This window comes from Drosophila bipectinata, chromosome 2L (genome assembly GCF_030179905.1).
Source record: "Drosophila bipectinata strain 14024-0381.07 chromosome 2L, DbipHiC1v2, whole genome shotgun sequence".
Classification (NCBI taxonomy): domain Eukaryota; kingdom Metazoa; phylum Arthropoda; class Insecta; order Diptera; family Drosophilidae; genus Drosophila; species Drosophila bipectinata.
This window is the reverse complement of record NC_091736.1, coordinates 20,730,327-20,755,111: the sequence shown is the minus strand read 5'-3', so window position 1 is coordinate 20,755,111 and position 24,785 is coordinate 20,730,327. Positions and strand designations below refer to the sequence as shown.

Sequence of the window (24,785 nt, the reverse complement as noted above, 5' to 3'; positions counted from 1 at the left end):
GGGAGAGCGAAACTTTTCCCGTTGAGAAAAACTTACTCCGAGGCCCGAAAGCCCAAAGACAAACAGACACACAAATGCCTTAGGACCGGAATGGAGACTGGGGCTTCCAGGGGCTCTTAAGCCGCCATTCGGCACTTTGGACTGGCCAAGTATTTAAGCCATTTGCACTAATGAATGCGGTCGCGCATTTTTAAGTGCCCCATTGCCTAGGAAACTATCCAAGAAGGATAGATTTTCGCGACAGAGTTTGCTTACAAAGTTTTCCAACTGAAAATCAAAACTTATTCGAAACACGTTCGAAATTATGCTTGCAATTTGCGATTAAGATACCCTTTAATGTACAAAGGAGGTATTATAGAATTTTGACAAAATTTGAACAAGGTATAGTATATTTTGATATAATTAATATTATTATAATAGTTAACATTAATATTACTTTCATTATAAGGGAGCTTTACATAATTTATAAATTTTATTTTGAATTTAAATTAATATTGTTTTACACTCATTCATTATTTTTCTTATTTTCTTAAATAATTCATAAAGGGTAATGGTGGTGGTGTTCAGTGAGAATGGCTTTCATTTCAAAAGGGACTTATGCATTCGTCACCCATTGGCGTATAAACTAAGTTTTGGCGTTTTGTCACTGAAAATAATTTAGCTACAAAAAATAGAAGGACTTGTAAACAACCTGCAGTTGCTGCAGTTTCAGTTTCTTTGTTTTCCTGCATTTTTCCGACTGTCAGTCGGTGAACTCTTTATTTTTGTTCAGTGGTGGCTAAAATGGCTAATTCGACGCGGTCGTAAAATTGGCATTAAAAACGGTTTATGGAACTCGCAGCCAATGGCACTGCCGAGCGATCCACTTGAATAATTACCAACGAACAATTTTAGCCTTTTTCGGATCCCCGACATCAATCGGGTAGTGGGATAAAGTGGGATCTTTTGTTCTGATTTATGAAAAACAAAGTGCGAATGAACTTGATAATGTTGTTGTTCCGTGAGTGATGAACGATCGGGGAATGGCAGGAGGAGAATCTTTCCGTGATCCCTCTGGGAAATTTTCAGAGCTAAAGGAAAGTAAATATAATTTATGAGGTTCTAAGTAACTGGACATAAATAGGAATGGGAAACATGCCAAAAAATATGTTTCAGAATGTGTTAACTATTTTATTTACTTGGCGAGCGCCATAACAATATTCGACACATTATGAACACACATTACATGGGATGAAATAATAAAATAAAATAATCCAGCCACCAGCACCATCAGCAGTGGAGTGTAATTTATAGAGTGCAACCCAAATGGGTCATATCCACACCCATTAATCCCCCAAGCAATATTCAAATTATTCGAGCAGCGCAGCCAAATTAGATTGCCACCCACTTGGGGTCTACTTATAGCGCCTGTCAAACTAACGGCCGAACTAATCCGCCTGACAACATGTCGCCGAAAACAAAAATAATAGAGGGGCGCACACCTCTACAAGCCGGGAAAACACCGAGTCCGAGCATCGGGAAAATCAGAAAAACACGAAAATAAAAGACAAACAGATGTTCTATTATGGTTTGTTTGGTTTCCCTCGGACAGCACCTAAAAGCACCCAAATCGATCGGCGATCTCTGAGCGGAGAACCAGAAGCTTCCGTGCTCAAACGACGCACACTCGGTGGTTTTCCACTCTCGATTCTCTCCCAGGTGGACACTGCTCGGGAAAACTCAGGGAAATGAAACAGAGCCGCAAGTGCAGCGGGAGAGGAGCGACAAATACATTTCGGGTTTCGTATAAATTATGATCAACACGACCGGCTTCCGTACGGCTGGCTCCCCTCCTATGCTTCTCGCCTGGCAAATTCAATTAAAATCTAAATAAAAACAACATGCATAATTTTTATTTTTCAAAAAATACTTATATTTATAATTTATATTTCGGAACGAATAAAGAGGAAAACGCTGGGCGCTCCATGGACTGTCAAGTCGATCGGCGTCGCCAGTTTCATCTTGGACGTTCTGACTGCCCCACGCGAGCCATCCGCGCGCATCGCCTCGCCGTTTCATTTCGCCTTCGCCCACTCGCGTTTTCACTTTTACACGCCCGAGAAAAGACGGACACAAAGTGCAATATATCCTATATATAGTATATATATACGAAATATTATTCTGCGGCCCAGTGCAATTTTTTGGAAATCATGTCACTTGCAGTGCCAGCTCAGAAGTGTGGAAAATTCATGCAAAATGATCTCAGAAGTCAATAAAAAAGTCCAGGAAAAGTGTAAATAAAAGTATAAAAAAATAGAAAAAAAATTAAATGTTTATTAAATTTGTTATATATAAAATTAGTTTCACTATTGTCTGCTGATTGTATCTGCAGAGCGTCGCGCGCGTATATGTATCTATGTATCTGTGCGCGGTGTGTCTCGGAGTGCGTTCGCATTGTGGCATCGCCAAGATTTGACCTCGCACTTCACCCATCAAGTGAATTCATTTGTCGCTCTCTTCACGCGATCCTCGTCTCCTTCACTGGAACCCCCACTTGGATCTGTGGGATCTCCACGACAAAGAATCGCCAATTTGTCATACAAAAGACATCATTCTAGTCGGCCGTTGGATCCGATATGCGGAAGCTTGAGTGACCCGAACTAGAGCCAATTGTAGTTGAAGTAAGTAACATGCTAGCAACAGGGGCCGAGGTGGCTGACAAATTCCAGCGTTACTTTGGGGAATACTAAATCTGCGGATGCTTCGATATTTATGACCCACTGAACGCACAACATGTGCGCCACATTGCATCAAAAATAGCCGGCATTGAAATGAATTTAGCAAACACATAGCAAACACAATATCGGGAGAATCGAAAGAGTCCAAGAAATACAGAACAGCCCAAGAGAGCTATCCGAAAATAGGCGATGGAAATATTATTAATTAGTTTTGGACAAACTCTCGGCCTGTGTTGTGTTCGACAGCCCCGTTCCATTAATATCATTATATATGTGGGCCACTGTACTATAAATCTTCCGCATCAGATGCAAATAAAAAAACAAATGTAGCATATAATTAAATTATGTTTCTGATTCGCTTGTTTATAGTTCGATGCCGTTGACAATTTTTATTTGTTTTGCCAGCAGAGTCCGTCCAGAGGAAGGCCAAAATTTATGCCAATCCAAAGTCGGCCAAAATCCGCCGGTGTGTAGCGATGGTCCATAAAATGTATCCAATTAGCAGACCCATGACCCCAAAACTAAAGCAATTTGTCAGGATTCCGGCCGTGGCTTCCACTTTCCGTATTCGAATACGGTTTTGTCATTACGGTCAATAATTACCGCAAGCATGTCAACCGAAATTATTGCCCAGATAGGTTTTCCAACCCCGTTTGCCGCACTTTGGTTTAAGTGTCCGGCCATGTGTTGCAGTCAAACCGCAAGGACTCTTCGTCGGGCGCCTTTCCCTTCCACATTTTACCTACCACCTTCACTTTCCCCCTCCGGAGCTTTCTCCAGCTGCCCGCTCTGCCGGAAATAATTACTCAGCTTGCTTTTCTTTCGAGTGGGCAGTGCGGGTGTGGGGGTTTTCTCCACATTTAATTTATATTATTTGTGCTTCCTTTTGTCTGCTTTGGTCAGAGCTCCTCGTCCCTTTACCTTTGTTTACCTGGCTTTATTAGGAACTTTCTGTCTATGTTCGGCTTGCATCCTGCCCGTTTCGTCCTTGGCCAAGGAGCGGTCCCTGCTGTTGTCGTTACTCAACCACTAAACTGTGTTTTGGCTTTTGTTGCATTCTCGACCGCATTCCTGTGGCTGCCATAGCTTCGATTTTCCAGCTTGAAATGAGTTTCTAATAACATTACCGAGGTCAAAAGGGTATTGTGGAGAAAACGGAGCGTTTATCCAGAGAAATGTTACATTTAATATTTAGTTTTGAGTATTTTCTGTTCCCGAAATGCCAAACACGGCAGCTTGTGAATTATTAAACAACGCTCGCCGCCAACCAACACTTCCTCATATCACACTGCAGACGGATGTCTGGCCAAGTCGCGACTGTATCCATTGTTGGATTTCGATTCAGTATTGATCGCCGGTCGGGGCCAGCCAGGCCAAAACAGAAAAATAAGGACACCAAAATCGAATTTAATGGATGAAAGAGTTACAAGTTACAAGTTGCTAGTATGTGTACACTGTACAGTGCTAGAAATGCTTTCCGTACTTTTCTTTCAAATTTAAAAATATTGAAGAAAGCATGTTCAACTCTATATATATATATGTTCTATATATGTTAAGCAAACTGGAGTAGATAGGAGATGGAGTAGAGTAGGAGTAAATAATTCATTTCTTGATATGGTTATTGAAGTCTTAAATAAAGGACCCTGAAATATTCTTAGTGTAGCTTACCAGCCACACGATATACATAAATGTGTTTTCAATGGCGGCCATTCACTGGCACTACCCACTGCACCTGACAGTCCCTAGAAGCCCGAATGACCCACTGCGTCTGTCGCAAGCCATGAGGATTTGGGTGAAAAAAGTAGGGGGCTGACAGAGGAAGTGGCGAGTAATTGCCCGAGATAAGAATCGCAGATTAGATAAATCGGTAAACAGTTAGGTACAGACTCTGGGCCTGATAAGCTCAGATGGTATCAGTAGTTTCAGTTGGGGGTTGCTGGCTTACCTGTATTTGGCTTAAAGTCAAATTAAAGAGCTATATATAATCTTACTGCGGAGTGGGTTTTGTGTGTGTCATGACTTTGATTACAAAAATCGTATACTAACTAAGGTTGCCTGTGCTAGTCTATAGATTAAGTTATTTCCCGAATAGTTTCTTGTACTAGTTCTGGCTATAAGTCTTATCAATCCAAAGTTTTGTGAATGAATACAGCAAAACTGTATAAGTCCAAATAGCCATTGGCTATATTATACAACCCCTTAATTAATAATACTCGGACCTCAATGCGTCACACAATGCTTGATGAGAAAATGAACCAAATTATAATTCAAGCCATGAATATACAATTGAATATTGGATACTTTTTCTATTTCGGTCTGGACAGGAGATGTAGACCCGATTGTCCACCGCTCAGCCCCATAATTATATCCTGAGGCGGAAAGAGACGTATTGGAAGACCCTTTCGGCTATATGCAAAGTGACACACATTTACCACTAAACAGTCGCTTATTATAATTTGATGGCACAATGACAAACAAACCCACAAGCCCAGCTTTCTTGCGCCCCTCGAATCGGTTATTTACGGGCCGCGGTATGTACATTTGGGTATATAAGGGCATGCCGTGGTACATAGTGGCACCGTGAGGTGGTGTCTGTGTAAGTGTTATGGCTACGGCTGAGAACGGCTGTCCGGTCACACGACCCACAAGTCACCCACTCGAAACTCATCGATACTTTGGCTACGTGGCAAGCTCATTGGTCTCCATTTTCCATTTTCTCCGCTTTCCCGACCAGCGCTGGTATTTGTGTAATGGCACTGCAAGGGCTCTCGGACCCTCGGACTCTCGGACACACGGACACATGGTCGCACGGACACGCGGACAGACAAACGGATATATATCTGTACATATAAATTTGGAGCGGCGACTCGCATGAGTTTAGTTTATATTTATGAGCATTATAGTGCGGATATATCGGAGCGCCGAGTCGATAGCTGGTAACTCTTTCGCGGGCCTTGTGGCAAAATGTTTGGATGGGCAGCCCTAAAAATGTTTGGATGGGCAGTGCAGCGACTTCACGGAAGGAATTTCCCCTTCTTCCCCCGATAAGACATATTCAATTAAAGAGCTCGACAACCTGTACAATCCGCCCGATACGAAAGCCAAACAAAACCCGGAGAAGTGTACTCCGGCGGGAGGCAGTGTTTGGCCAGAGAGCAGCTGAGAATTTTTTACCTGGCGGCAATCAGCGGGCAATTATGCGATAAGTCCTTATCAGCCTATAGATAACAACGCCACTGGAGAGCGGAGAGAGAGCGGAGCATTATGAAATCGGAATAGAAATTTTCGGAACATTAGTTGTCCACCGTTGGCGTCTACGTGCGGTTGTCTCCCTTCGAGGTTTCTTCCATTCGACCTACTCGCGAGTGCAGTCCGGAGTGATTGGGTGATTGATTCGTCCGATAAAAAGACTTTATATCTGTCCCAGATACGGACACTGTGGCATATGGTGTTGTGATAAAAAGTGAACGCTATAGTTGGAGGTATTTGATCAAATATGTAAGTAACTCCTGGGTTAATGTGAAAATAAATGATTTAGCGAGGCCTCCAACTAAATGTGAATTAGTTGGACTCCAACTACGGCGCATTTAGTGGCACTTTGTGGTTATAGAACGGCCATACACTGATTGCAGGGCCTAAGCTTTTAATCGCGAAGACTACAAGCTTTGCGGAACTCTTTCTGTCGTAATGCCAATTCCCTGTGATGCGTCACACTTCCTCGATAATGCAGACACTATCTGGAGTTTCTCTGCAACTAGCAGATAAAAACCTGTTCATCTCAGTCTGAAGTCAGTTGCTGGATATGCGAACGAACATGAACCATATTGTAGTCGAAACTTGGGGCAAATAGGGGAAAAGCAAGCCACAATAAAGCAAACAAGCGACATATAAAAATCTCGAGATAAGATAACGAAACTGCTCAACAAGTGAATAAGGGAGTGTGTGTGTTCCGACCGTAGTTGGATTTTGTGGATACAGTGCAACAGCCAGGGACAAGTGACATCTCTCCGAAATGTCAACTGTCAGAAAGTGGAGTAGCAGCCTGGCAAGACGGTGACAGAGAAAGCTCGGAGAAACGGGTCACACTGTCCACCAGGCCAAGAGCCAAGACCATGGCCCAGATTCTCCGCCCACATTTGCATACAATGGACAGCGTTTGATCATCCCGGGGTGGCATAGGTTCACGGGGTGGCAGGCCCGGGTAGGGGCTGGGAACGACCCCATCGCCCAGGCGGCTGGGCGAAATATTGTCACTAAAGTTAATTAAAAAACAGCCGGGGGCCATGTATCCACACATCCCCCAAAAAACCCACCATTCACCCACACAGGCGAGAGGATAGGAATCTGGTTTAATAAAAATACCAAAGGGTGCCAGTGACGGCGGGCTGGGGCTGGGGGTCTTCGGGGGTTGAGCCCAGTCTTTGGGGGTAGCTCTCTGTCAACGCTGCGTGGGCAAACAAAGGCAAATAAATAGAAAAGAGATACTCAATAATCAATAGATAAATAAAATTACAAGGTGACAGCAGCTGTATGTTTTTCCCATCCCAAGATCCCCTGGTCCCTGGCCCCGTTGTCCCCACTAGTGGCAAACTGTCTCTGTGTGAGAGCTTTAAGGCTGCTGGAGCCCCATCAGCAGAGGGGAAAGCAACAGTGGCGATAACTGCTCATAATGCTGCAGTCGGAGAGCCAAGTCATGCAGTTTACAAATAAAACAGTAAATACTCTTTCTCGAACATCACAAAATTCCTTAGATATTAAACTTATCATATATTTTCCCAGAAAACTAAAAAGGAAAAACAAGGACAGAGTCACCATATCCTTTTAACTTTTTGTCTTTCTTTCTTTATTTTTTTTTATTCGAATCCTTTTATTACAATGGCTAGTACCGGGTATTTATATAACTATAAGTTCCGTCTGTAATCTACAAACTTTACTCAGTTAAAATGCATTGTTTTAATTTATAAATCAATTTTAAAGGCTTGAATTGCTATAAATTTGATTTTAAAATATAGTTTCGATAAATAACACATCTCTGAAACAGACCAGTGTTTAAAACAATAAGCCCTTCGATACCCTGACTTGGATGCGAGGATTCTGCTGTCGTCGCCATCGTTTGATGTCACTAGGATAAGCGCGTGGCAAGGATCCACAGCATCCAAGGAAGACGTGGCAGGAGAAGTGGCAGGAGCTGGAGCATGCCGCTGGCAAGCCGATGACTGCCATCCTAACACGCTTGTTACTGCTCCGGGGTAAAATTCACGGGGTGCAGGGGAGGGGGATGCAACAACCTCCACGCTACGACGACGACAACGATACGGATGCGGATGATGGCGTCGCCATTTGGCAGAGCCCGGCCAAGAGAAGCGGACGGAGCCGAAAAATAAAATAAAACACCAGAGCGCGTTGCAAAAATAAATAAACGAGTACCGTAAATAGAAAAGCGCAAAAATATGCAAGCGTCGGAATTTATTAAAAAATAATAGAAAAACCGGTGAAATCGTGGCGATTATCTGGAGACCAAGTGAAATTTATCTAGTGTTCGGCTGGCCAGGACATTTGTGAAACTTTGAGGCAAAAAGCTATTGTTCTTGAGTGATACCTTCGAGATTAAGCTTCTTTAAAAACGGATTTCTGTACTGCTGTAGGCTTACATTTCTTTCTCTTTTCAATTTCAATTTTCCTCCAATTTCCAATTCCGGGTCCTAACTCAGGACCAATCTTAAAAGATTTTAAAGAAAAACGGATAGTTGGACAAAAATTGTATAGATTTTCAGTTAGCGGCTTAAGTCTAGAGTCTAGATATACAAATTTAAATCGTTTTTTAAAAATCATTAAAATAAGCCTATTTTTACTCGCTATTTTGTTATAATTGGTTTATTTATATTTAATAAGTATCACAAGTTAATAAATTTGTTTTTCATTGAGAAAATAGACTAGAAACTAAAACGGCTACTTTGAAATTAAAAAAAGTTAATTTTGGGAATTATTCTTTAAAATAAACTAATAAACTATGGGAAAAAGTGTTGATTTTTTAGTAAAGACGATCCTTTCCTTCTTTGGGAAAGGAAATGAGAAAAGTTAACAACGAGTGTTATATACTTTTATGACTAATAATTATCTTTAATTTTTAATAAATTTAACATGTGTCACTCACGACATAATCATACAAATGTGAGGTTTTAAATATATTCCAATTTTATAAATTCCAGGCTGCATATATTCAAATCATGTATTTAATACTTCTGTTTATTAAATGTTGAGCTTATAATTCTCACATAATAAATATTTCATTAAAAGCCTAAAATGTTACACATCCATAGATTTAATGCAGCAAACAGGATACACTTTAAAGCCCTGGCTCCAAAGCCAGCTATGCAAAGCACTTGAATTCCGACTGCCCGCTGCAATCGATGTATGTGCAGGCGCGTTAATTAAGGCGCCCATGCCTGTGGCCAGTCAAGTGCGACAACAAATAATTTGATTTCAATTTAACTAATTAGCTGGAGCCTTCAACATTATGCGGCCAACTAGCTATGTGAGCACTCGAAATGCTTATCTGTTTAGCGGCAGCTATGTATGTGAATTTTCAGATACACTGAGACAAGATAGGGTCATGTCTCAAAAATAAATAGATTAATCTGCTCAAACTATATGGGATTGTTGTTTGTCTTTACACTGAACACAACATTTTGAATAATTTGTTAGTAACCAGCTACACTGCTTCTTTAAGTGGACACATGTAACCAGCAGACTGTGCATGTAGTGGTGCGTATCTGTGTTTGTATCAAAGCAGGCACTTCAATGTAGACAGTCGAGTGGGCCCAAGTACTGCGGTCAGTCAGTCTGTCAGTCAATATGCGCTTTTCATTGAAAAGCTTAGCTATGCACTACTCTCTTCAGGAGGAGGGGATCAACTAAAGGAGGCATGGCAGCCATTTTGTCTGCGGTATCCAGAGTGGGTTCTTAAAAAATTAATTAATAATTGCATGGCCATTCATATTACACTTAATATGGTGGAACATCATATAGTAGGCAAAAAAAAAATCAGGTTCTTAAAATACCTAAATCCTCCGATTTGACTGCATTTTTTACATCCAATTTTCTTTCGGATACAATAATAGCTATCTAATTAATTTGTAACTAATTAACAAAAAATGTATGATTTTAGTGTCGCCTTAAAAATAAGAAATAAATTTGAACTGCATTTGTAGAATAGGATTGAACACCTTCAGACGGACGGACATGGCTATATCAATGTTGTTATCTGTTGAGGCTGTTACTGGGTTGGAAATGATTTTTTATCTGGGTTGGCATAAACACAACCAACTGTATTGAACTTTACAGTATTAACTTTACAAATTGTGATCTATTAAACTTAATATTATATATTAAATTTATCTGAAGAACGTTCTAAACATATATGTTAGCAAATCCTTCAGTCATTTCTTTTCTCCTCCTTTTTTCCACTCTTTAAACGAAAATGTAATTACTTATTGACATAAGCAGGCTCCTATTTAGTTTATCCACTTATGTATGTATGTGAATTCAACTTACATTACACACTGGACACAATAGTACATGCCTTTTAATCAGACAACACTTTGTTTTTAATTTAATTACAGTTGAAACACAAGCTCAACCCACTGCTTGAGTGTGGAGCATAAAAAACCGCCCGAGGCTAATTGTCAGAGTGAAAATAAAAACTGTGATAAACAAAGAAAAAGGCAAGCAAAAGCAAACAAAACGGATAAAAGACACTCCTGCCGGGAGCTAAATAATACACAATTTTAATAAAACTAAAACCAGGGGAAAATTAAAAAGCAAGCGACGCCAAATGCGGCACTAAAAGTAATTAGCGTCAGTGGACAGCGACAGCAGAGGAGTTGCAAATAGAAGCAAGAGGCAAAAGTGTAATAAATGATGTTGCAATCCTTGAATTTGCAGGCGGATACACTGAGCGGCATCTCATCTGCAACAGAAACAGCAACAGCAACGGTAGCAGCGACACCAACAGCATTGGCAGCAACATCAGAGCAAGCACGCGACACGGCAGCAGAAGAAGCAACAACAATGCTTACATCGGCACCTGTTGCCCATGTTGCTAATGGCAGCAGCAGCAGTACGAGCGAAAGCAACAACAATAGCCTCTACAGTAACAGCAATTTAAATAGCAGCAACAATAGCCAGCAACAGCAACAGATACAGTCGGTCAAGTATTTAGAGAATCTAACGAGCTCGGGAGCTAGTTCAGGTGCCATTGCAGCGCCAACAACTTTCACAGGTGCTGCAAAAAGTTTTCATCCCTATTTGCGGCCCACTGGCACCGGCAACAACACCAGCAGCAGCATCGGTAATAGCACCAACAGTGCGGCGGCATTATCTACAACAACGGCAACACCGGGGGCAAAAATGTCCTCGACATTGTTTGAAACACTTTTGCACAACCAAATAAATTCCAGCCCGACGGCCCCGACCGGGCCCCCACTGCCAGCAGCAACACCAGTCATTGCAACAACAGCAACACCCAGCACCGCAGCAACCGCAACAGCAGCAACTGCAGCAGCAGCAGCATCGGCGGTAATGCCGCTGAATTCCAGCATTAATTCCAGAACTTCATTAGGCGAGCCGGGTGGCATTGTTGCCGTTGCCTCAAATCGGTGAGTTCAATTTTTTCGCATAGGCTTCTGGCTAATGCGGGCTAATTAGAATCAAATGATTTGTAGTTGCTGCAGCTAGGTTTTAAGGGAAAACTGCGAAATTCCTACGAAATTAGAGCATGGATTTAAGTTGTTGTACCTACATATTTGGTGATGGATGATTAGGTTTCCGTTTAGTAGTTGTATTATTTTTTCCATGAAAGATTTTATGCTTCAAATAAGTAAAACCACGTTGGTTACTTGGTACCACTATTTATTAAGGATGAACTTTATAGATACGATGGATAAAATTATCTGGTTAAATTAGTGGGTTACAATAGGAGAGATGATATGAACGATAGAGAAGCTTATTGTAGAGAGAGATGTTTTAATGTGCCAGAATGGTGCACTGAATTATGTAGCTTAACTCGCCAAAACCCTAGAAAGATACTTAACTTCCACCCACTGAATAGGCTTCAAGGATCTTGAACTCAGAAATATTATGTTCGCCCCTTAAATTGGTCAACACATCGACAGTATAGATTCCATACAATACCTTTAATTTTATCATCTTTTCAAGATCCTCTAGCGGCATTTTCATCTCTTCCCACTTTGCATATTACCTTGCCTTTATTGAGCATTTCAATTTCCTATTCCTTTCCTCGATGGCACTGCCACCCACCCACGACTCGGGCTATCACATTTCAAATGGTTATTTCTCGGACGTGCGCCACATTTTCTATTTGCGGGCTTCCTCTGCCCGGAAATTATAAAAATTTACACCGAATGCTGGATCACTCGGCGGCCCACTTCTCAGACTGATTTAATTAAAATAAGTGACAATATGCGTTGGCCCAAAAGGCAATAGGAAGGCGGAAATTTCCAGGAGCCGGGACGTGAGCTGAGGGCTGGGGAGAGTTCACGGTTACCATCAAGTGGCTAATGATAATTGGCATTGCATTAAGGTTATTAATTGGCAAGAGCCATCAAGGCCACAATTTTCACATAGCCAGTCATCAGCGATAATGGCGGATGATTATTGACAGGACATTGTAATTATAATATTACAGCATCTTCATAATGGCCAAGTAGTCGCTGGCAGAGCGGGTGGCCGGGTGGGACCCGGAATGAAAAAACTCCACTATCATCTATCTGTCTTTTTCTGCCATCGTGCTCGGCCATTAAATAATAAAGCAAGAATTATTAAATTTATGTCGGGTCATTTTTATACGGCCTGGATGCTCAAGCTTCCCGGACTGGGCTTCATCCGCCGCTGCCCAAGCTTTCTGTTCCAGTTCTTGTAAATAAATATTTTTTGCTTCCTCTATCTTTGAGCCGTTTGTTTTTGTTGCGACAGGCGCGGCATAACAAACTGCCATCATAAATTAAGTGCGACGTCACTGCAATGTCGCCACAGCAAACCGTGGTATAAAGGGTCCTGAAAATTTAATTGTATTCACATTAAAAAAAAAAGAATATAGAGGGATTCGATTTAAAGAGTTTAGAGTAAATTGCTTTGTCAGGTCAAGCTACAAAGGTAATCCAAAAGTCACAGTTAAATATTTGAGTAAATATTAATAACATGACTATGGAAGAATTTAGAAAGTCTTTAGCCTTGGCTTTCATTCTGTATACTTATGAATGTTTTTTTTACCACCACATTTTTATTTTTTGGTATACATTTGTTTTATATTACATTTTGGCAATTAACTTAGTATTTTGTCTTATTATTGTCTTATTATCCTTTATTCACTAAATAATAAAAGGTATTATAGCTAAAACTATAGTTAATATTTGTAAATATATTTAAATAAATACTATGGTAGCCCACAGTGTGCTGATATAGTATTCACTTCGGTGACTCTTCAAGCTGTTGATTCGCGCATTGAGTGGCTGTAGCAACATCGTCATCACCGGTCACCGTCATCGCCTTGAAAAGCACCTGCTGTCCCCCTGTGACCGAATTCCCATTTCCCCATTTCTCCACGCCTTCTCGCCTTCCGACGCGCCTCAGTTCCCGCCGCAGGCGATTTTCTCATTAAGCCTGGTCGCATTTAAATGAAACTGAATTATTAATGCACAGGCGCAGCCCCGGGAGAGTGTCGAGGAGAAGCCCGGGAGAATGGGATAAAGAGAGATAGTTGGCTGGGAAACTGGGGGCTGTGGACTCTCTCCCCGAAGGATTCGCGCCCGGCTGAAATAATTGCCTCGGCGGCTCCAGGGGCTCCACACCTGTCGCTGCTCTCTGATTCTGTGAATTTCCATATCTCCCTCGGTCTGCCACCTTTGTAATTTTATTTGCTTTTATTTTTGGCGCCTCTTATTTTCTTATTGGCCCGAATATGTGTGGCAACTTACTAAGGAAATTGGCCAAACCAACAAGTAAGCGCTTGCCGTTTAGAGATTTATGCTCGGGGCGCAGGACTCCCTCCCCCATTGTTGCTGCTCCTGGAGGCAGGCTTGAATTTATCACCTTGACATAGGCAATTTGGCTCGTCCTCGTTCCGGCTCTAATAGATTAATTTCGTTTTGTCCTTCGATGTCCCGCGGCTGTCGCGCGTTCACTGGATTTTCACAGGCGTTTCACTCGGCGCGGCACCCAGTTCATAACCGGATAAGGACAAGGGTGGCGGGACCCAGTTTGGGCGGGGAAAGATGAATGGAGCTGCAGCGCTGAAATTATTTTCGCAGGAAATTGGAAAATAAAGAAATTTAAAAGTAAATTGAAAGTAATTTCCTAAATGGCATCGTTTCAGATGACTTCGTGAGATAGCTCATGCCAATAATGTACCAAATCATGGGAGATTGTGACGCCCTCCTCCGTAACTTCAACCCCCTGTTTTAGAAAATTAATTTTATTAAGATACCCTTACTTTTTAGTCATCAGATGTATAAATCCTTTAATGCCTATGTGTTTTGACAATTAGAAACACAAATCTGTGGCATTGGTATCATCCTGGCAATGAACTAACCAACTTACCCGCTGAGCCAATTAAGTGCGGAAATTTATTGGCCCAACTGCTTGACAACTTGTGCTTACGGCAAATCAGCTCTGGCTCTGTAACCGAGCCCCGAGCAAATTGACAGCCAACCAAAAGTCAATTTCGTACACCATCAGAGCACCCAATAAAGCCCCATTAGGAGCAACAGCAACAGCAACGGCATCAGCAAAGTCTGCAATCGGAAAAGGAAAACTTTTTGGGCATCACCCGAAAAAAGCAGAGCACAAAAACCAACTGAAAGTGACCTCAAAGTGGAGCGTTCAATGCGTTGCCTTTCAGTCACTCAAGGACCCTCCGCCCGCAGTCCTTTCATTCCGTCCTGGCGGCTAGAGACACACAGAACGGTCAGCCACGAAACAAGAGTAAAAACGTTCACAACTTTTTAGATTAGATTAGTTTGCTAATAACAATTAGTATTTGTATTTTATGTTGTTATCCAACAAGCGTTCCTAGCTGGTTGTTGCCTTACTCCGGGTCTCCTCTTTTTTTATGGTCATTAGCAAATGAAGTTAGGGCCAGAACAATATGCTGGCCAGAAAGTTCAATGGAGAAGTAAATATCCGCCAGGGATTCCAAATGACTCTATTTGCGCACTAGATAAATGGGGTCTTCAATTGGAAATTGGCAATTGTGAGGTCCTTATCCACGGTCTTGGTATAGTTAAATATTAAATTATATTAAATAAGATTACAGATATCAGAAATTTGATATAAAAGATGATCATTTTTAGCGAAAAGATATCATTCGCATTAGTATCTTAGGGAAACCTTGCTTATTTTGTCAAAGATGCTAGCCCGGCACTGCTTCAAAATTATCATTGACATCTAAGGGATAACCCTTTTAGACCAAATGGGAAAAACGCTGGATGTGGTGGTCGTGGGGTCGGCAGCCATCGAGTACATTACGTAAGGCCAGTCCTATTCTAATCCCGTAACTGTAAGTCTGGTACCATCCACAGACATGTAGCCGAACTCCCCAGGCCCGGAGAGGTGGTTTCTGGCATGCATATGGAAACTGCTTTTGGCGGAAAAGGAGCCAATCAGAGCATAGCAGCGGCAAGGCTGGGAGCCACCACCACATTCCTGGGCAAAGTGGGTGCCGATGAGTCCGGCAAGCAGTACAAGAGCTACCTGAGCGATCAGAATATCGATACTGGGCACGTGGAACTGGTCCAGAACACACCCACTGGCATGACCGAGGTGGCCCTGGCTGAGGAGGGGGAGTTCTACAGGATCAATGTGCCGGGGGCCAACACATCCATGACCGGCAAGGACGTCTCCAAGCACAAGAAGATCTTGAACAAGTCCAGCGTACTGCTCTGTCAGCTGGAGTTGGACATGAAGACCACCGCCTGCGCTCTGCGCCAGTTCAAAGGTGGTGTCTCCATCCTCCACATGTCTCCCATGCAGAGGGACATTCCAACCGAGCTGATCACCTTGCCCACCATTTTGGTAATGAACCAGGACGTGGCAGCCACGCTGGCCAACATGGAGGAACTTCAGACTCCGCTTCAGGCCAAGCAGGCTTGCGAAACCCTGATTGATGGCGGGGCAAACAGCGTGATCATCCTCATGCAGGACAACAGTGCCGTCCACATGTCCAAAAGCGACAAGGCGATGTGCACCCGAACCCCCGCCGGCGATGTGCGCCACATGGCCGACTCCACCGGGTCGGACGACGCCTTCATGGGCAGCCTTGCGTACCACATCGCCAGATTCCCGAAGCTGTCCCGCGAGCACCACATCAGTGCGGCCAACGCCTGTTCCGCCTACTCCATGGGCATCCGGGGCACCCAGCCCAGTTTTCCGGGCCGGAACTACGCTCAGGACAACCTTGGCAACGTCACTCCCACCTTCACTGTGATCGACGAAAACTCCGAATTTGGGGCCGAGGGGGAGAAAAAGGAATCAAATGAACAACAGAAACCGGAAGAAGCGGCACCACCCCCACCTCCTCCACCAGAGATTCCAGCGCCGGAAGAAGCTCCGCCCGAAGCGAAGGCCATAACGGAGGAGGAGGGAGGGGAGGGAGAGAAACGCAGCACTGTCGCAGCACAATAAATCCTAGTCTAAGGCTCGATGCATTCATTTAAACTCATACATTTCACAAATAACAAGAAAAAGCCCTGTGTAACATCTTGTGGGAGTTAAGTTGTTGAGTTATGGGAAGTGCTAGCAATGATGAGTTCCTTCTAGATTCTAGAATAAGTTCTGAAAAAGAGTCTCAACCTTTTGCACCAATCTTTCGATTGCATGTCTGCTAAAAATAAAGTCGACAAATATAGAGTTTGTTACTGAGAGATTACTTTACGTAAAAACATATAGAGAAGAGACTGACCCTGGGGTAATCCTAAGCCAGACCATATGTATAAGGAGGTATACGAATTTTTCTTCTTATTTCCATACACTCTTCCAACGCTTTCATTTTTGAATACGTGAATCACGGAGATTATAAGATACTTCTATGGTACTAATGCAGATAAAGTTTGTGTCAACAAATGTTCAAATGTGTGCGGGGAAAAGACGAGTTCCGGATATCATGTACCGGGTATAGAAGTCATTTTCAATCTAATGTAACTTGTGTACTACTGTTACGATCTAATACTAATATTCTTGTCATATACCTACATACGTATACATGTTACTATTCTTAAAAGGTCTAAGATGTCTCTTCAATGTGCTGCAATCTTGCGAACAGAATTATTGTTTACCTTTGAAGATATCGAAACTTTCCAATAGATAAAATTATTTTCCTTAAACAAAATTGCATATTATATTTAGATTTTATCGCTTTTTTCATGATCCTTATTCTTATTCTAGAAAAAAAATTCATAATTCATAACATTCCCAAATCGTTCTAGCATCTCCATCAAAACCGAACTGGAACTGGTGGACTCAAGCAGTCCGGAATCGATCAAGGACCAGCCGGATGCGGACAACATCAAGATGTTCGTCGGCCAGATACCCAAGACCTGGGACGAGACGAGACTCCGGCACATGTTCGAGCAGTTCGGACCCGTGCACACTCTGAACGTCCTTCGCGACAAGGTCACATCAATTAGTCGCGGTGAGTCAGTCAGGCTAAGATACACATAATATCCCGATACAACATAGCACCGGCAGCATACAAATGAGGGAATTACCCGGCTGTTCAATGAAATTTTATAATGTCCATTAATTCGGAAGTCCCCGGGCAGTGGGGTTGAACACCGAAGTAATATGATTATGCTGATGGCTAACCCATCAACATTAAAACTTGCTCACAGCTCGGCACAGGTGTTGCAGGGTAGAAGGAAAGTTTCAGCCGGGTAATTGGCCATAATTGTGCGTGTATGAGCGGGAAAAAGTTGAGCTCATACAGGACTCGCAGGACATGGGCAAGTTGCTCTGGTTAATTTTGGTTGTATTAGAATAATATGCGCATTTGCTTGCAAACTTTTCTCGAAAAGCAGAAAGGTAAACTCCATTATGCATATTTATGGTCTGGAGGGGTTGGACCCGCAGTCCGGACAACGGGTCTCGGCCATAAATGTGCGTACTGAGGTAAGGATGTGGGTTAATCCTCCGAGCAAGAAGCTCGAGCACGACTAACTCATTGGAGAGAGATTATAATTTAATCTTCGTAATGGATAGATGGTCGAAGGTGTTATTGTGAGCTACCATGTCCGGACAATTCAATAAATAATAGGATAAAAATAAATGGCAATATGTTCGTTATATGTTCGTCACTATAACCCTTCGGTTAGAGGAAAAATAATAAAGGGTCTTGCCCTTTCAAGGTTAGGTTAATCTCGCAATTTTTGACCCTAAAGAGTATAATGTATTGTAATTAAAACTATTTAAGAGTTTAGCAGCTTGCCGCCGTAGTCACCCGTGAAAATTGTCCTTTCATTTTGCCCGCATGGCTTGCATGAAGTGCTCGTATGTGTCCAGAAATCTGCATGCCAACGATTTGTATCTAATTATCCCTAAGCTTGGTCGACTTTGTCGAGATGCATGCTGGAAATCCCCTACTGTAAGCAGGAGAAAGCAAACAAATGATCATAACTTTTGTAATGGTCTTAGTCAATAATATTGCATTATATAACTTATATATACAGTACAGTAAATATATGCCGTTCGTTTTGTTCCATATGTTTTGTGCAATTGTCTATCGATTTGTTTGATTTGTATTCGATTTGTATTCGATTGTTTCATTTTCGTTTGCAGGGTGCTGTTTTGTCACCTACTATACACGAAAGGCTGCCCTGCGCGCCCAGGATGCGTTGCACAACATCAAGACCTTGGACGGGGTAAGTACCGCCCACCATTCCACCACACCACCTTGCCACCTTACCACCCACCCACACACACACCAACACCCATGCAACACAACCGTCGTGTCATATTTGTAGCTTTGAGTTTTGCCCGTTTTCCTGTTTTCCATGTCCATGTCTGCGTGTCTGCCTTTCTTTTCATATTATATATATCCTTTATATATAGAAGCATATATGTGTGTGTTCTGGAGAGTGTGTGTGTATGCGTTTCTTCGTAGCTCACCTATACATATGCAAGTGCAGTTACTGTTTGTGCGCCTTTTTAAATAATACAGCTTGAGAAAGTCAACCGCTTGCGTCCCGATCGATCGATGACATACTTTCGATGCATGGTTCTTCGAGTCCTGCGACGGGGTGGGAGAGGTAGAGGACTCGAAACAGGTGCAAAAAGGGCGAGGGGGTGTTGGTATATGGCCAACACAAAATGTAATCATCAGTCAATTAGTAGATTCAATTATGAGGACAATCTCGTTGTTAACGTATTAAATGAAGCGTTCCACGCACAAGCAAACACACCAAGATGGCAGGGAGGACGGATCAGTTTTGGGCGGAAGCTCAAGGGGTTGGTATATCCACATAGTAGTCATTACCCTGCACAGTGGAAAAATATGCTTCTACTTTAGGATAATACTAGTGTTAGTACGGAATTAATACAAGGAAACACATTTAGTCCTTATATGAAAAACGAAGCTTAGAACAATCCTTCAATGCTTTCTTCAATTCTTATATTTGAGACTTAATATTATTCTCTGATTAAATTCCATTATTTAAAATATTAAATGAATGAAATATTTTATATATACCGATATACCGATTTTATGAGACTATTTCCAATGAATGGCACATCTTAAAAAAAGGTTTTAATTGAAAGTTACTAAAAAGTTCATCAAATGGTATATTTCTAAAAAAAATTACCATCAAATCTTGAACCACTGTTAGCACTCGACCCATGATTTACATATTCAAATCGTTAATGGAAAATCCATATAGGAACGTTCGGCTGGCACTAAAACAAAGACTCCGCTCCCGCTTCAGCCCTCAGCCACACGCAATTTAGTGGGAGGAAGGAGAAACAGGAGCCTGGCCAAATGGCGCCACGTGTGTAATTGTCAAAATAATGACCACATGCCCCATGTGTTGGTGTGTGCTTGAATGGAAGGTGGAACTTTGTTTGTATAAGTAAGTGCCTGGATGTCGGGCAATGCGTGGGTGTATGGGCATGTCAGGCAGAGTAAGTGTGTCTGTGGGTGGGCATGTCTGATCCTTTAATGCATTTGCCAGGCTGCCCTCAGCAGAAAGGACATCGATGTCCGCATCGGCATCGACGTCGTCGTCAACTCCGAAGCTACTTAATTTACCTGAAATAATCGATAGGTAAACAGACGTTAAAACGTCGGCATTTCCACACACTCCCACACACCACCACCCCACTCCCACACACAATAGGAAGAGGCTCAGCTTGTCAACGGCCACAATAAATATTTTGTTTTGAACCGGCCACTTCTCTCTCTGATTTCCCCTCACTTCTCCGATTGCTAAGTGTCCTGCCCAGGCGATGTCCTTTTCCTGTTCCGCCTCCGAACTTTTATTTTCGGGCACGTGTGAACAGATACAGTTGCAGTCATACAGGCGGACTTCGACAGCATTTAATTGGAAAGCCTGAAAGTATGCCATGAATGTTTTATGAGCCAATTTTGGAACTCGAAGGCTGCCCGTTTATTAAAAATGCATTCCGATTGTTTTCCATTTATTCAGTTTGTGGAAGTTGATTCGAGAAAATAATTTGTTTCAGCTGTCGAAGAAATACTTAATTATATTTTAGCTAAATTAAACAACTCCCCCCCTTAACTGGTAATCTTGTTAGATGCATTTAAAAAAATATTTCTTTTTCTAAAGAATCCTCCAAGTGGACAGTAAGAGGATTTATTTTATAGTGTTTCCCATTTGGTAACAAAGAGTTCCGCTATTTTTGTTTCAAACCCCAAAACCAACCACAATATTTGGACAGCTAATTGACAATCAGGGAAGAAAAAATATACTATATTTGACTTTGTACAAATCGCATTAAATTGAAAAGGGTAGCCGGGGCAATTGACCAACACCAGTATAAGCATAGAAGCACGGATGTATCCACACTTGCAGGACTCGCAGGACTCTTGGCCAGACAGACAGCTAAATGAAACGCCAGAAACGACCAATTCAAAGCCAGGCGGCCATTTTACTCATTCAACTGTCAATTTTGAATAATAGACCAGCAAAATGGCGCAACAATGTCGGGGGCTGGACAAGGACGAAGGTCCTAGTACTGGCGGAGCAGAGGCAGTGACATTTTCTCGTAATTTGTGCAGAAGCCTTTTGACTTTTCCCAGTACAGTATGGTCGGGTTTTTGTGAAAAAGGATGCGGCCGAACCTCAACCCCAACCCATGACCATTTTATTTCAATTTGCTGAACAGGATTCAGTCACTCAGTCAGTCACTTGGTCCTTCACCTCTCACCGCCAGTGCCAATAGAGAAAGTTTCTCGAAATGAAAGCTCCATTTTCTAATATCGTTGTAAGTATTATTATTATCGTTTGCGCTACTCGAACGTTTTGAATGAAAAGTTAATTGAAATCAAAGTAATGGTCCCTGCCTGACAGTGCTGAGGACCCAGGTCCCAGGACCTTATCAGCTTGCCAAGCAAATGTAAAATAAATGGGAAATTTGTTAAAAGCATCGCATTGAATTGCATTTTTCAAGTGCTAATGGTGGCGTTAATGAAATGGGGTCGCCCGCTCCTTTTTGTTACGCCCACTTCCACTTATCAGGATCCCTTTTCCAGGATATTTCATTAGTGCTTTGCATTGGGACTGGCCAAAGTGAAATCTAATGAAATCGAAATACAATTGTGAACTTCAATAAACTAATGTAGGCATTGTTCTAGTTGGACAAGGTTGATCTTAGGGGGATAACGGTTAAGGGAAATAGTAAAACATTAGTTAAATGGTGGCCTTAAGAAGATCTCAAATAATGATACTTCCTTGTCGTTTCTATTTTCGAAACTAAAACGTGGAAACTTTCATACCCTACTTTTAGCATCTTTAATGCCATACAAAGCAATTTAATTTTGGGAGCAAAGTGAGGGAACTTTGCAATCGAAGACCCATCCGCACTTATTACTCGATTTTTTATGGCATTTTTCCATTTTTCTTTCTCTTTGACAGATGCACCATCCCATTCAGATGAAGCCGGCGGACAGTGAGAACCGAAACGGTAAGTTCCTTTTAGTCTTTAGTCATTGTCTCGGGCCATATTTGCCCTGTCTTCCCATCCTTTCCTGCCAAGTTTATCCTTCTTTTTTGAAAGTGTACGGCTGTGTGTGGGGGAACGAAGCCTTTTGGGCTTAATCAGAAACTTGCATGAAGGACATGGAGCTGAGTAGCATGTAGTGTCTGTATTTGATTACACAAAACAACGCCGGCAAAAAGAACTCGAATAGAGAATATGGCAATGAAAATGAATAATGCCCAAACTGACAGGCAAAAAAAAGGAGCAGGATGGGGGCGAGTGGGGCGACTAACTGGCTACAGTCCTGCATTAGTTGGATTGTGTGAGACCAATAAATCGATTAGAAAGTGTGCTGAGCGGGCAGAGAAGCCTTCCGAATCAAGAGGGCAGAAAAAGTGTCTGTGTCTGGAACAAAAGTGATGAAATGTTGCATGTACAAGGGATATACATACTTGTACATATGTATAATAGACCGATATCTAAGTTTGTAGCGAATCTGTGTAGAAAATGTATATGATTTATAAATGTATGCATGAAGTCGCTGATGTGCTGCATATCCTTTCAATGCATATCGGCACTATCCTTTCCACACCTATCCCTTACACGAACAACAATAACGCCAAATAAAGTGGCAATCTCAGCGATTCTTGCAGCTCCTTTGTTCCGGAATTCCAATCGGAAAATCGTTAGTACGCCTTCTGACTATCGCAGAAAGTGGAGCCGATGGCCCCGACTCTCCTGCCCCCACCTATGCAATGCGTTTCCGTTTCCGCTTCAGACTGCGAGTGCAAGTGTGTGGCGACTCTGGTATTCCTTGGTGTTTTTCGAATTGCCGGAGTGCAGCGGAAATGTTTAGGGCATCGCTCGCATTCACCTCGGTGTCCATCGATTGCAGGCCCTCTTTGTGTCTTCAGTGGCCTTCCTCTGCTACGGTTCTCCCCCGGGAACTTACATAATTGCTTTCCTTCTGTTTCGATTCTGTTCAAGTGGCTCAAGGGCCAGATCCGTTTAAAAAAACCAATGATCCGAAAGCCATTTGGATGTATTTTTGTTCGGCCCGAGATTACGAGAGTGGACGCGTGACAAAAATAAATCACAAAATTAAAAATACGTAGCACCGAAATTTTATGGTAAATTAACGAAAAATTGGCACCCATCTGAGCAGGAAAGCACTCTGGTTCTCTCGCCTCGTAAACCAAAATATTAACAAATAACGCCGCTCGGAATTAAGATAAATGGCCGAGAGTGCGTTAGCAACAAAAAGTGTCTAAACATTCAGCGAAGCCTTTGCTTCTCATTGTCACTTGCAATCACATCGAATGGACATTCGGTGAGAGGTTTTAATTAATGGAAAACATATTATTAGTGGCATACCCTATTCAACAAATTCTATAACAATTCAGGGCTTAAAATAACTTGCAATTACAAGATATGATTTACTCTCCACAAAAATGTCCCTAAATCATTTTTCAAGCAAGGGTATTGCGGCGGAATACATGCCAAACATTTTCAAATGCCACACAAATATTGCAAATGCAACAAGTGCAGGTCGGTTCTAAGTAGTCTGTATATGCATAGAAATATTATGCACCCTTTCCCTCGGTGCCTCGCCCTGCCACTGTATCTTTCTCCGAATCTATCCCCATCTCACTCGCTTGTGCGTGTTGTGCGAAATGTTTTGGCGACACTTGACAAAATGCCAGAAATTCTAAATACTTTTAGCTGCCGTTTGTCGTCGTAGTTGCTGCTGTCCGCCTTTTTAGCCTGCCCTTTTGGCTTGGCTCAGAATGCCTGTTGGTTTTGTTGTTCTGGCTGCCGTCCCTGTCCGACCGCCATCGACTGCTGTCTCCGTCCTTGTCCTCCGATTTGGCCAGAAAGCCAAATTCACAATCAACTTAAATTAATGAGATGCCAGCCGAGTCCAAGTAGATGCATCCAACAGTTTATTTATGAATACGATTTTGTTTATATGCCTGTTGGCTTTCGAATTAATGGGTTTATTAATTTGCAAATTGTCAGGTGCTGACAGTGTCAAATCAATTTGGAAAAGCGCAGCTTATGGTCGGCAGAGGTCGAAATAAATATTCAAAATTTCATTTTGCTTTGGGATTTAACAAACTGAATGTGATTTTTAAACTGTACAAGTATAGTAAGCTCCAATGCACAACCTCGCACAATGAAAATGCTTCTGCGGCGTCAACAGCTTAAGTGGCTTCTGGTTCGGAGGCGGTATCTTTAGATCTGAGAATGCATTTTCATGTTTGCAATTTCAGTTGGCAGATGTGTGCGACCCGGTATCTGCAAGATACTCGACGCTGGGCGCATTAGCACACTTTTCGATTCAATTATAAAGCGTTCTGCGGGCCCCGCCTCGCGAAAACAAAGCGCTTTTTTATGTTGCGCTCGCCGGCTTCGCAAGTCCGTTCCTCAATTGATTTTCGTGCGCCCTGCTCGACGTGATCTCCCGTTTAGATACATCTAGTAGATACAGATACACGTACTCAACGCCCGACCAGTGTCTGCGCTGGCTCGTTTTTTCTAGCTCTGATGTTAATTGCTCGCGTCTCGAAACCTTTTAGGTCGTTGCGATCTTGTCAAGTGGGCACACAACTTTGACATGGCATTAAATTTGTTAGAAAAGTTGTTTTTGTTGCCTCAAGACGTGTGATGTTGTCGGACTGAGTACTGGGAGGAGGAGTCGGTTGGCGAGACTTGGGAAAGCGCTTCATAGCTTTATGAGGTATAGAGTATTACAGGATTAGTGTTTTAAGCCTGAGTGGAACTACATAGAGAGAAAATAACCCTATGAGTAAAGTTGTGAACAAATAGAGTTACTTTACCTCTTTG

The 24,785-nt window shown here is 42.3% G+C and overlaps 2 protein-coding genes across 5 annotated transcripts in view; both read left to right on the top strand.

Moving 5' to 3' along the window:
• The first annotated feature begins 6,005 nt into the window (after nucleotides 1–6,005).
• Nucleotides 6,006–24,785, top strand: part of bru2 (bruno 2) — a 54,062-nt gene continuing 35,282 nt past the window's right edge. The window contains exons 1-5 of one of the 3 annotated variants that reach the window (XM_017244277.3): nucleotides 6,006–6,215; nucleotides 10,340–11,374; nucleotides 17,216–17,421; nucleotides 18,564–18,646; nucleotides 21,875–21,923. In XM_017244277.3, coding sequence (XP_017099766.2) covers nucleotides 10,635–11,374; nucleotides 17,216–17,421; nucleotides 18,564–18,646; nucleotides 21,875–21,923 — 1,078 coding nt within the window. In that variant the 5' untranslated portion in view covers nucleotides 6,006–6,215; nucleotides 10,340–10,634. The remainder of the gene's footprint in view (nucleotides 6,216–10,339; nucleotides 11,375–17,215; nucleotides 17,422–18,563; nucleotides 18,647–21,874; nucleotides 21,924–24,785) is intronic. The other 2 variants (XM_017244271.3, XM_017244272.3) reach the window with 2 other exon arrangements.
• Nucleotides 15,101–16,488, top strand: LOC108127300 (ribokinase). 2 transcript variants are annotated; one of them, XM_017244281.2, is made up of 2 exons: nucleotides 15,101–15,260; nucleotides 15,314–16,488. In XM_017244281.2, exons 1-2 carry the CDS (start codon nucleotides 15,205–15,207, stop codon nucleotides 16,413–16,415), a joined length of 1,158 nt encoding a protein of 385 aa, XP_017099770.2. In that variant the 5' UTR covers nucleotides 15,101–15,204; the 3' UTR covers nucleotides 16,416–16,488. The 2 variants fall into 2 exon arrangements, with proteins under 2 accessions (XP_017099770.2, XP_070133154.1); XM_070277053.1 differs by having other exon boundaries at nucleotides 15,112–15,260; nucleotides 15,322–16,488.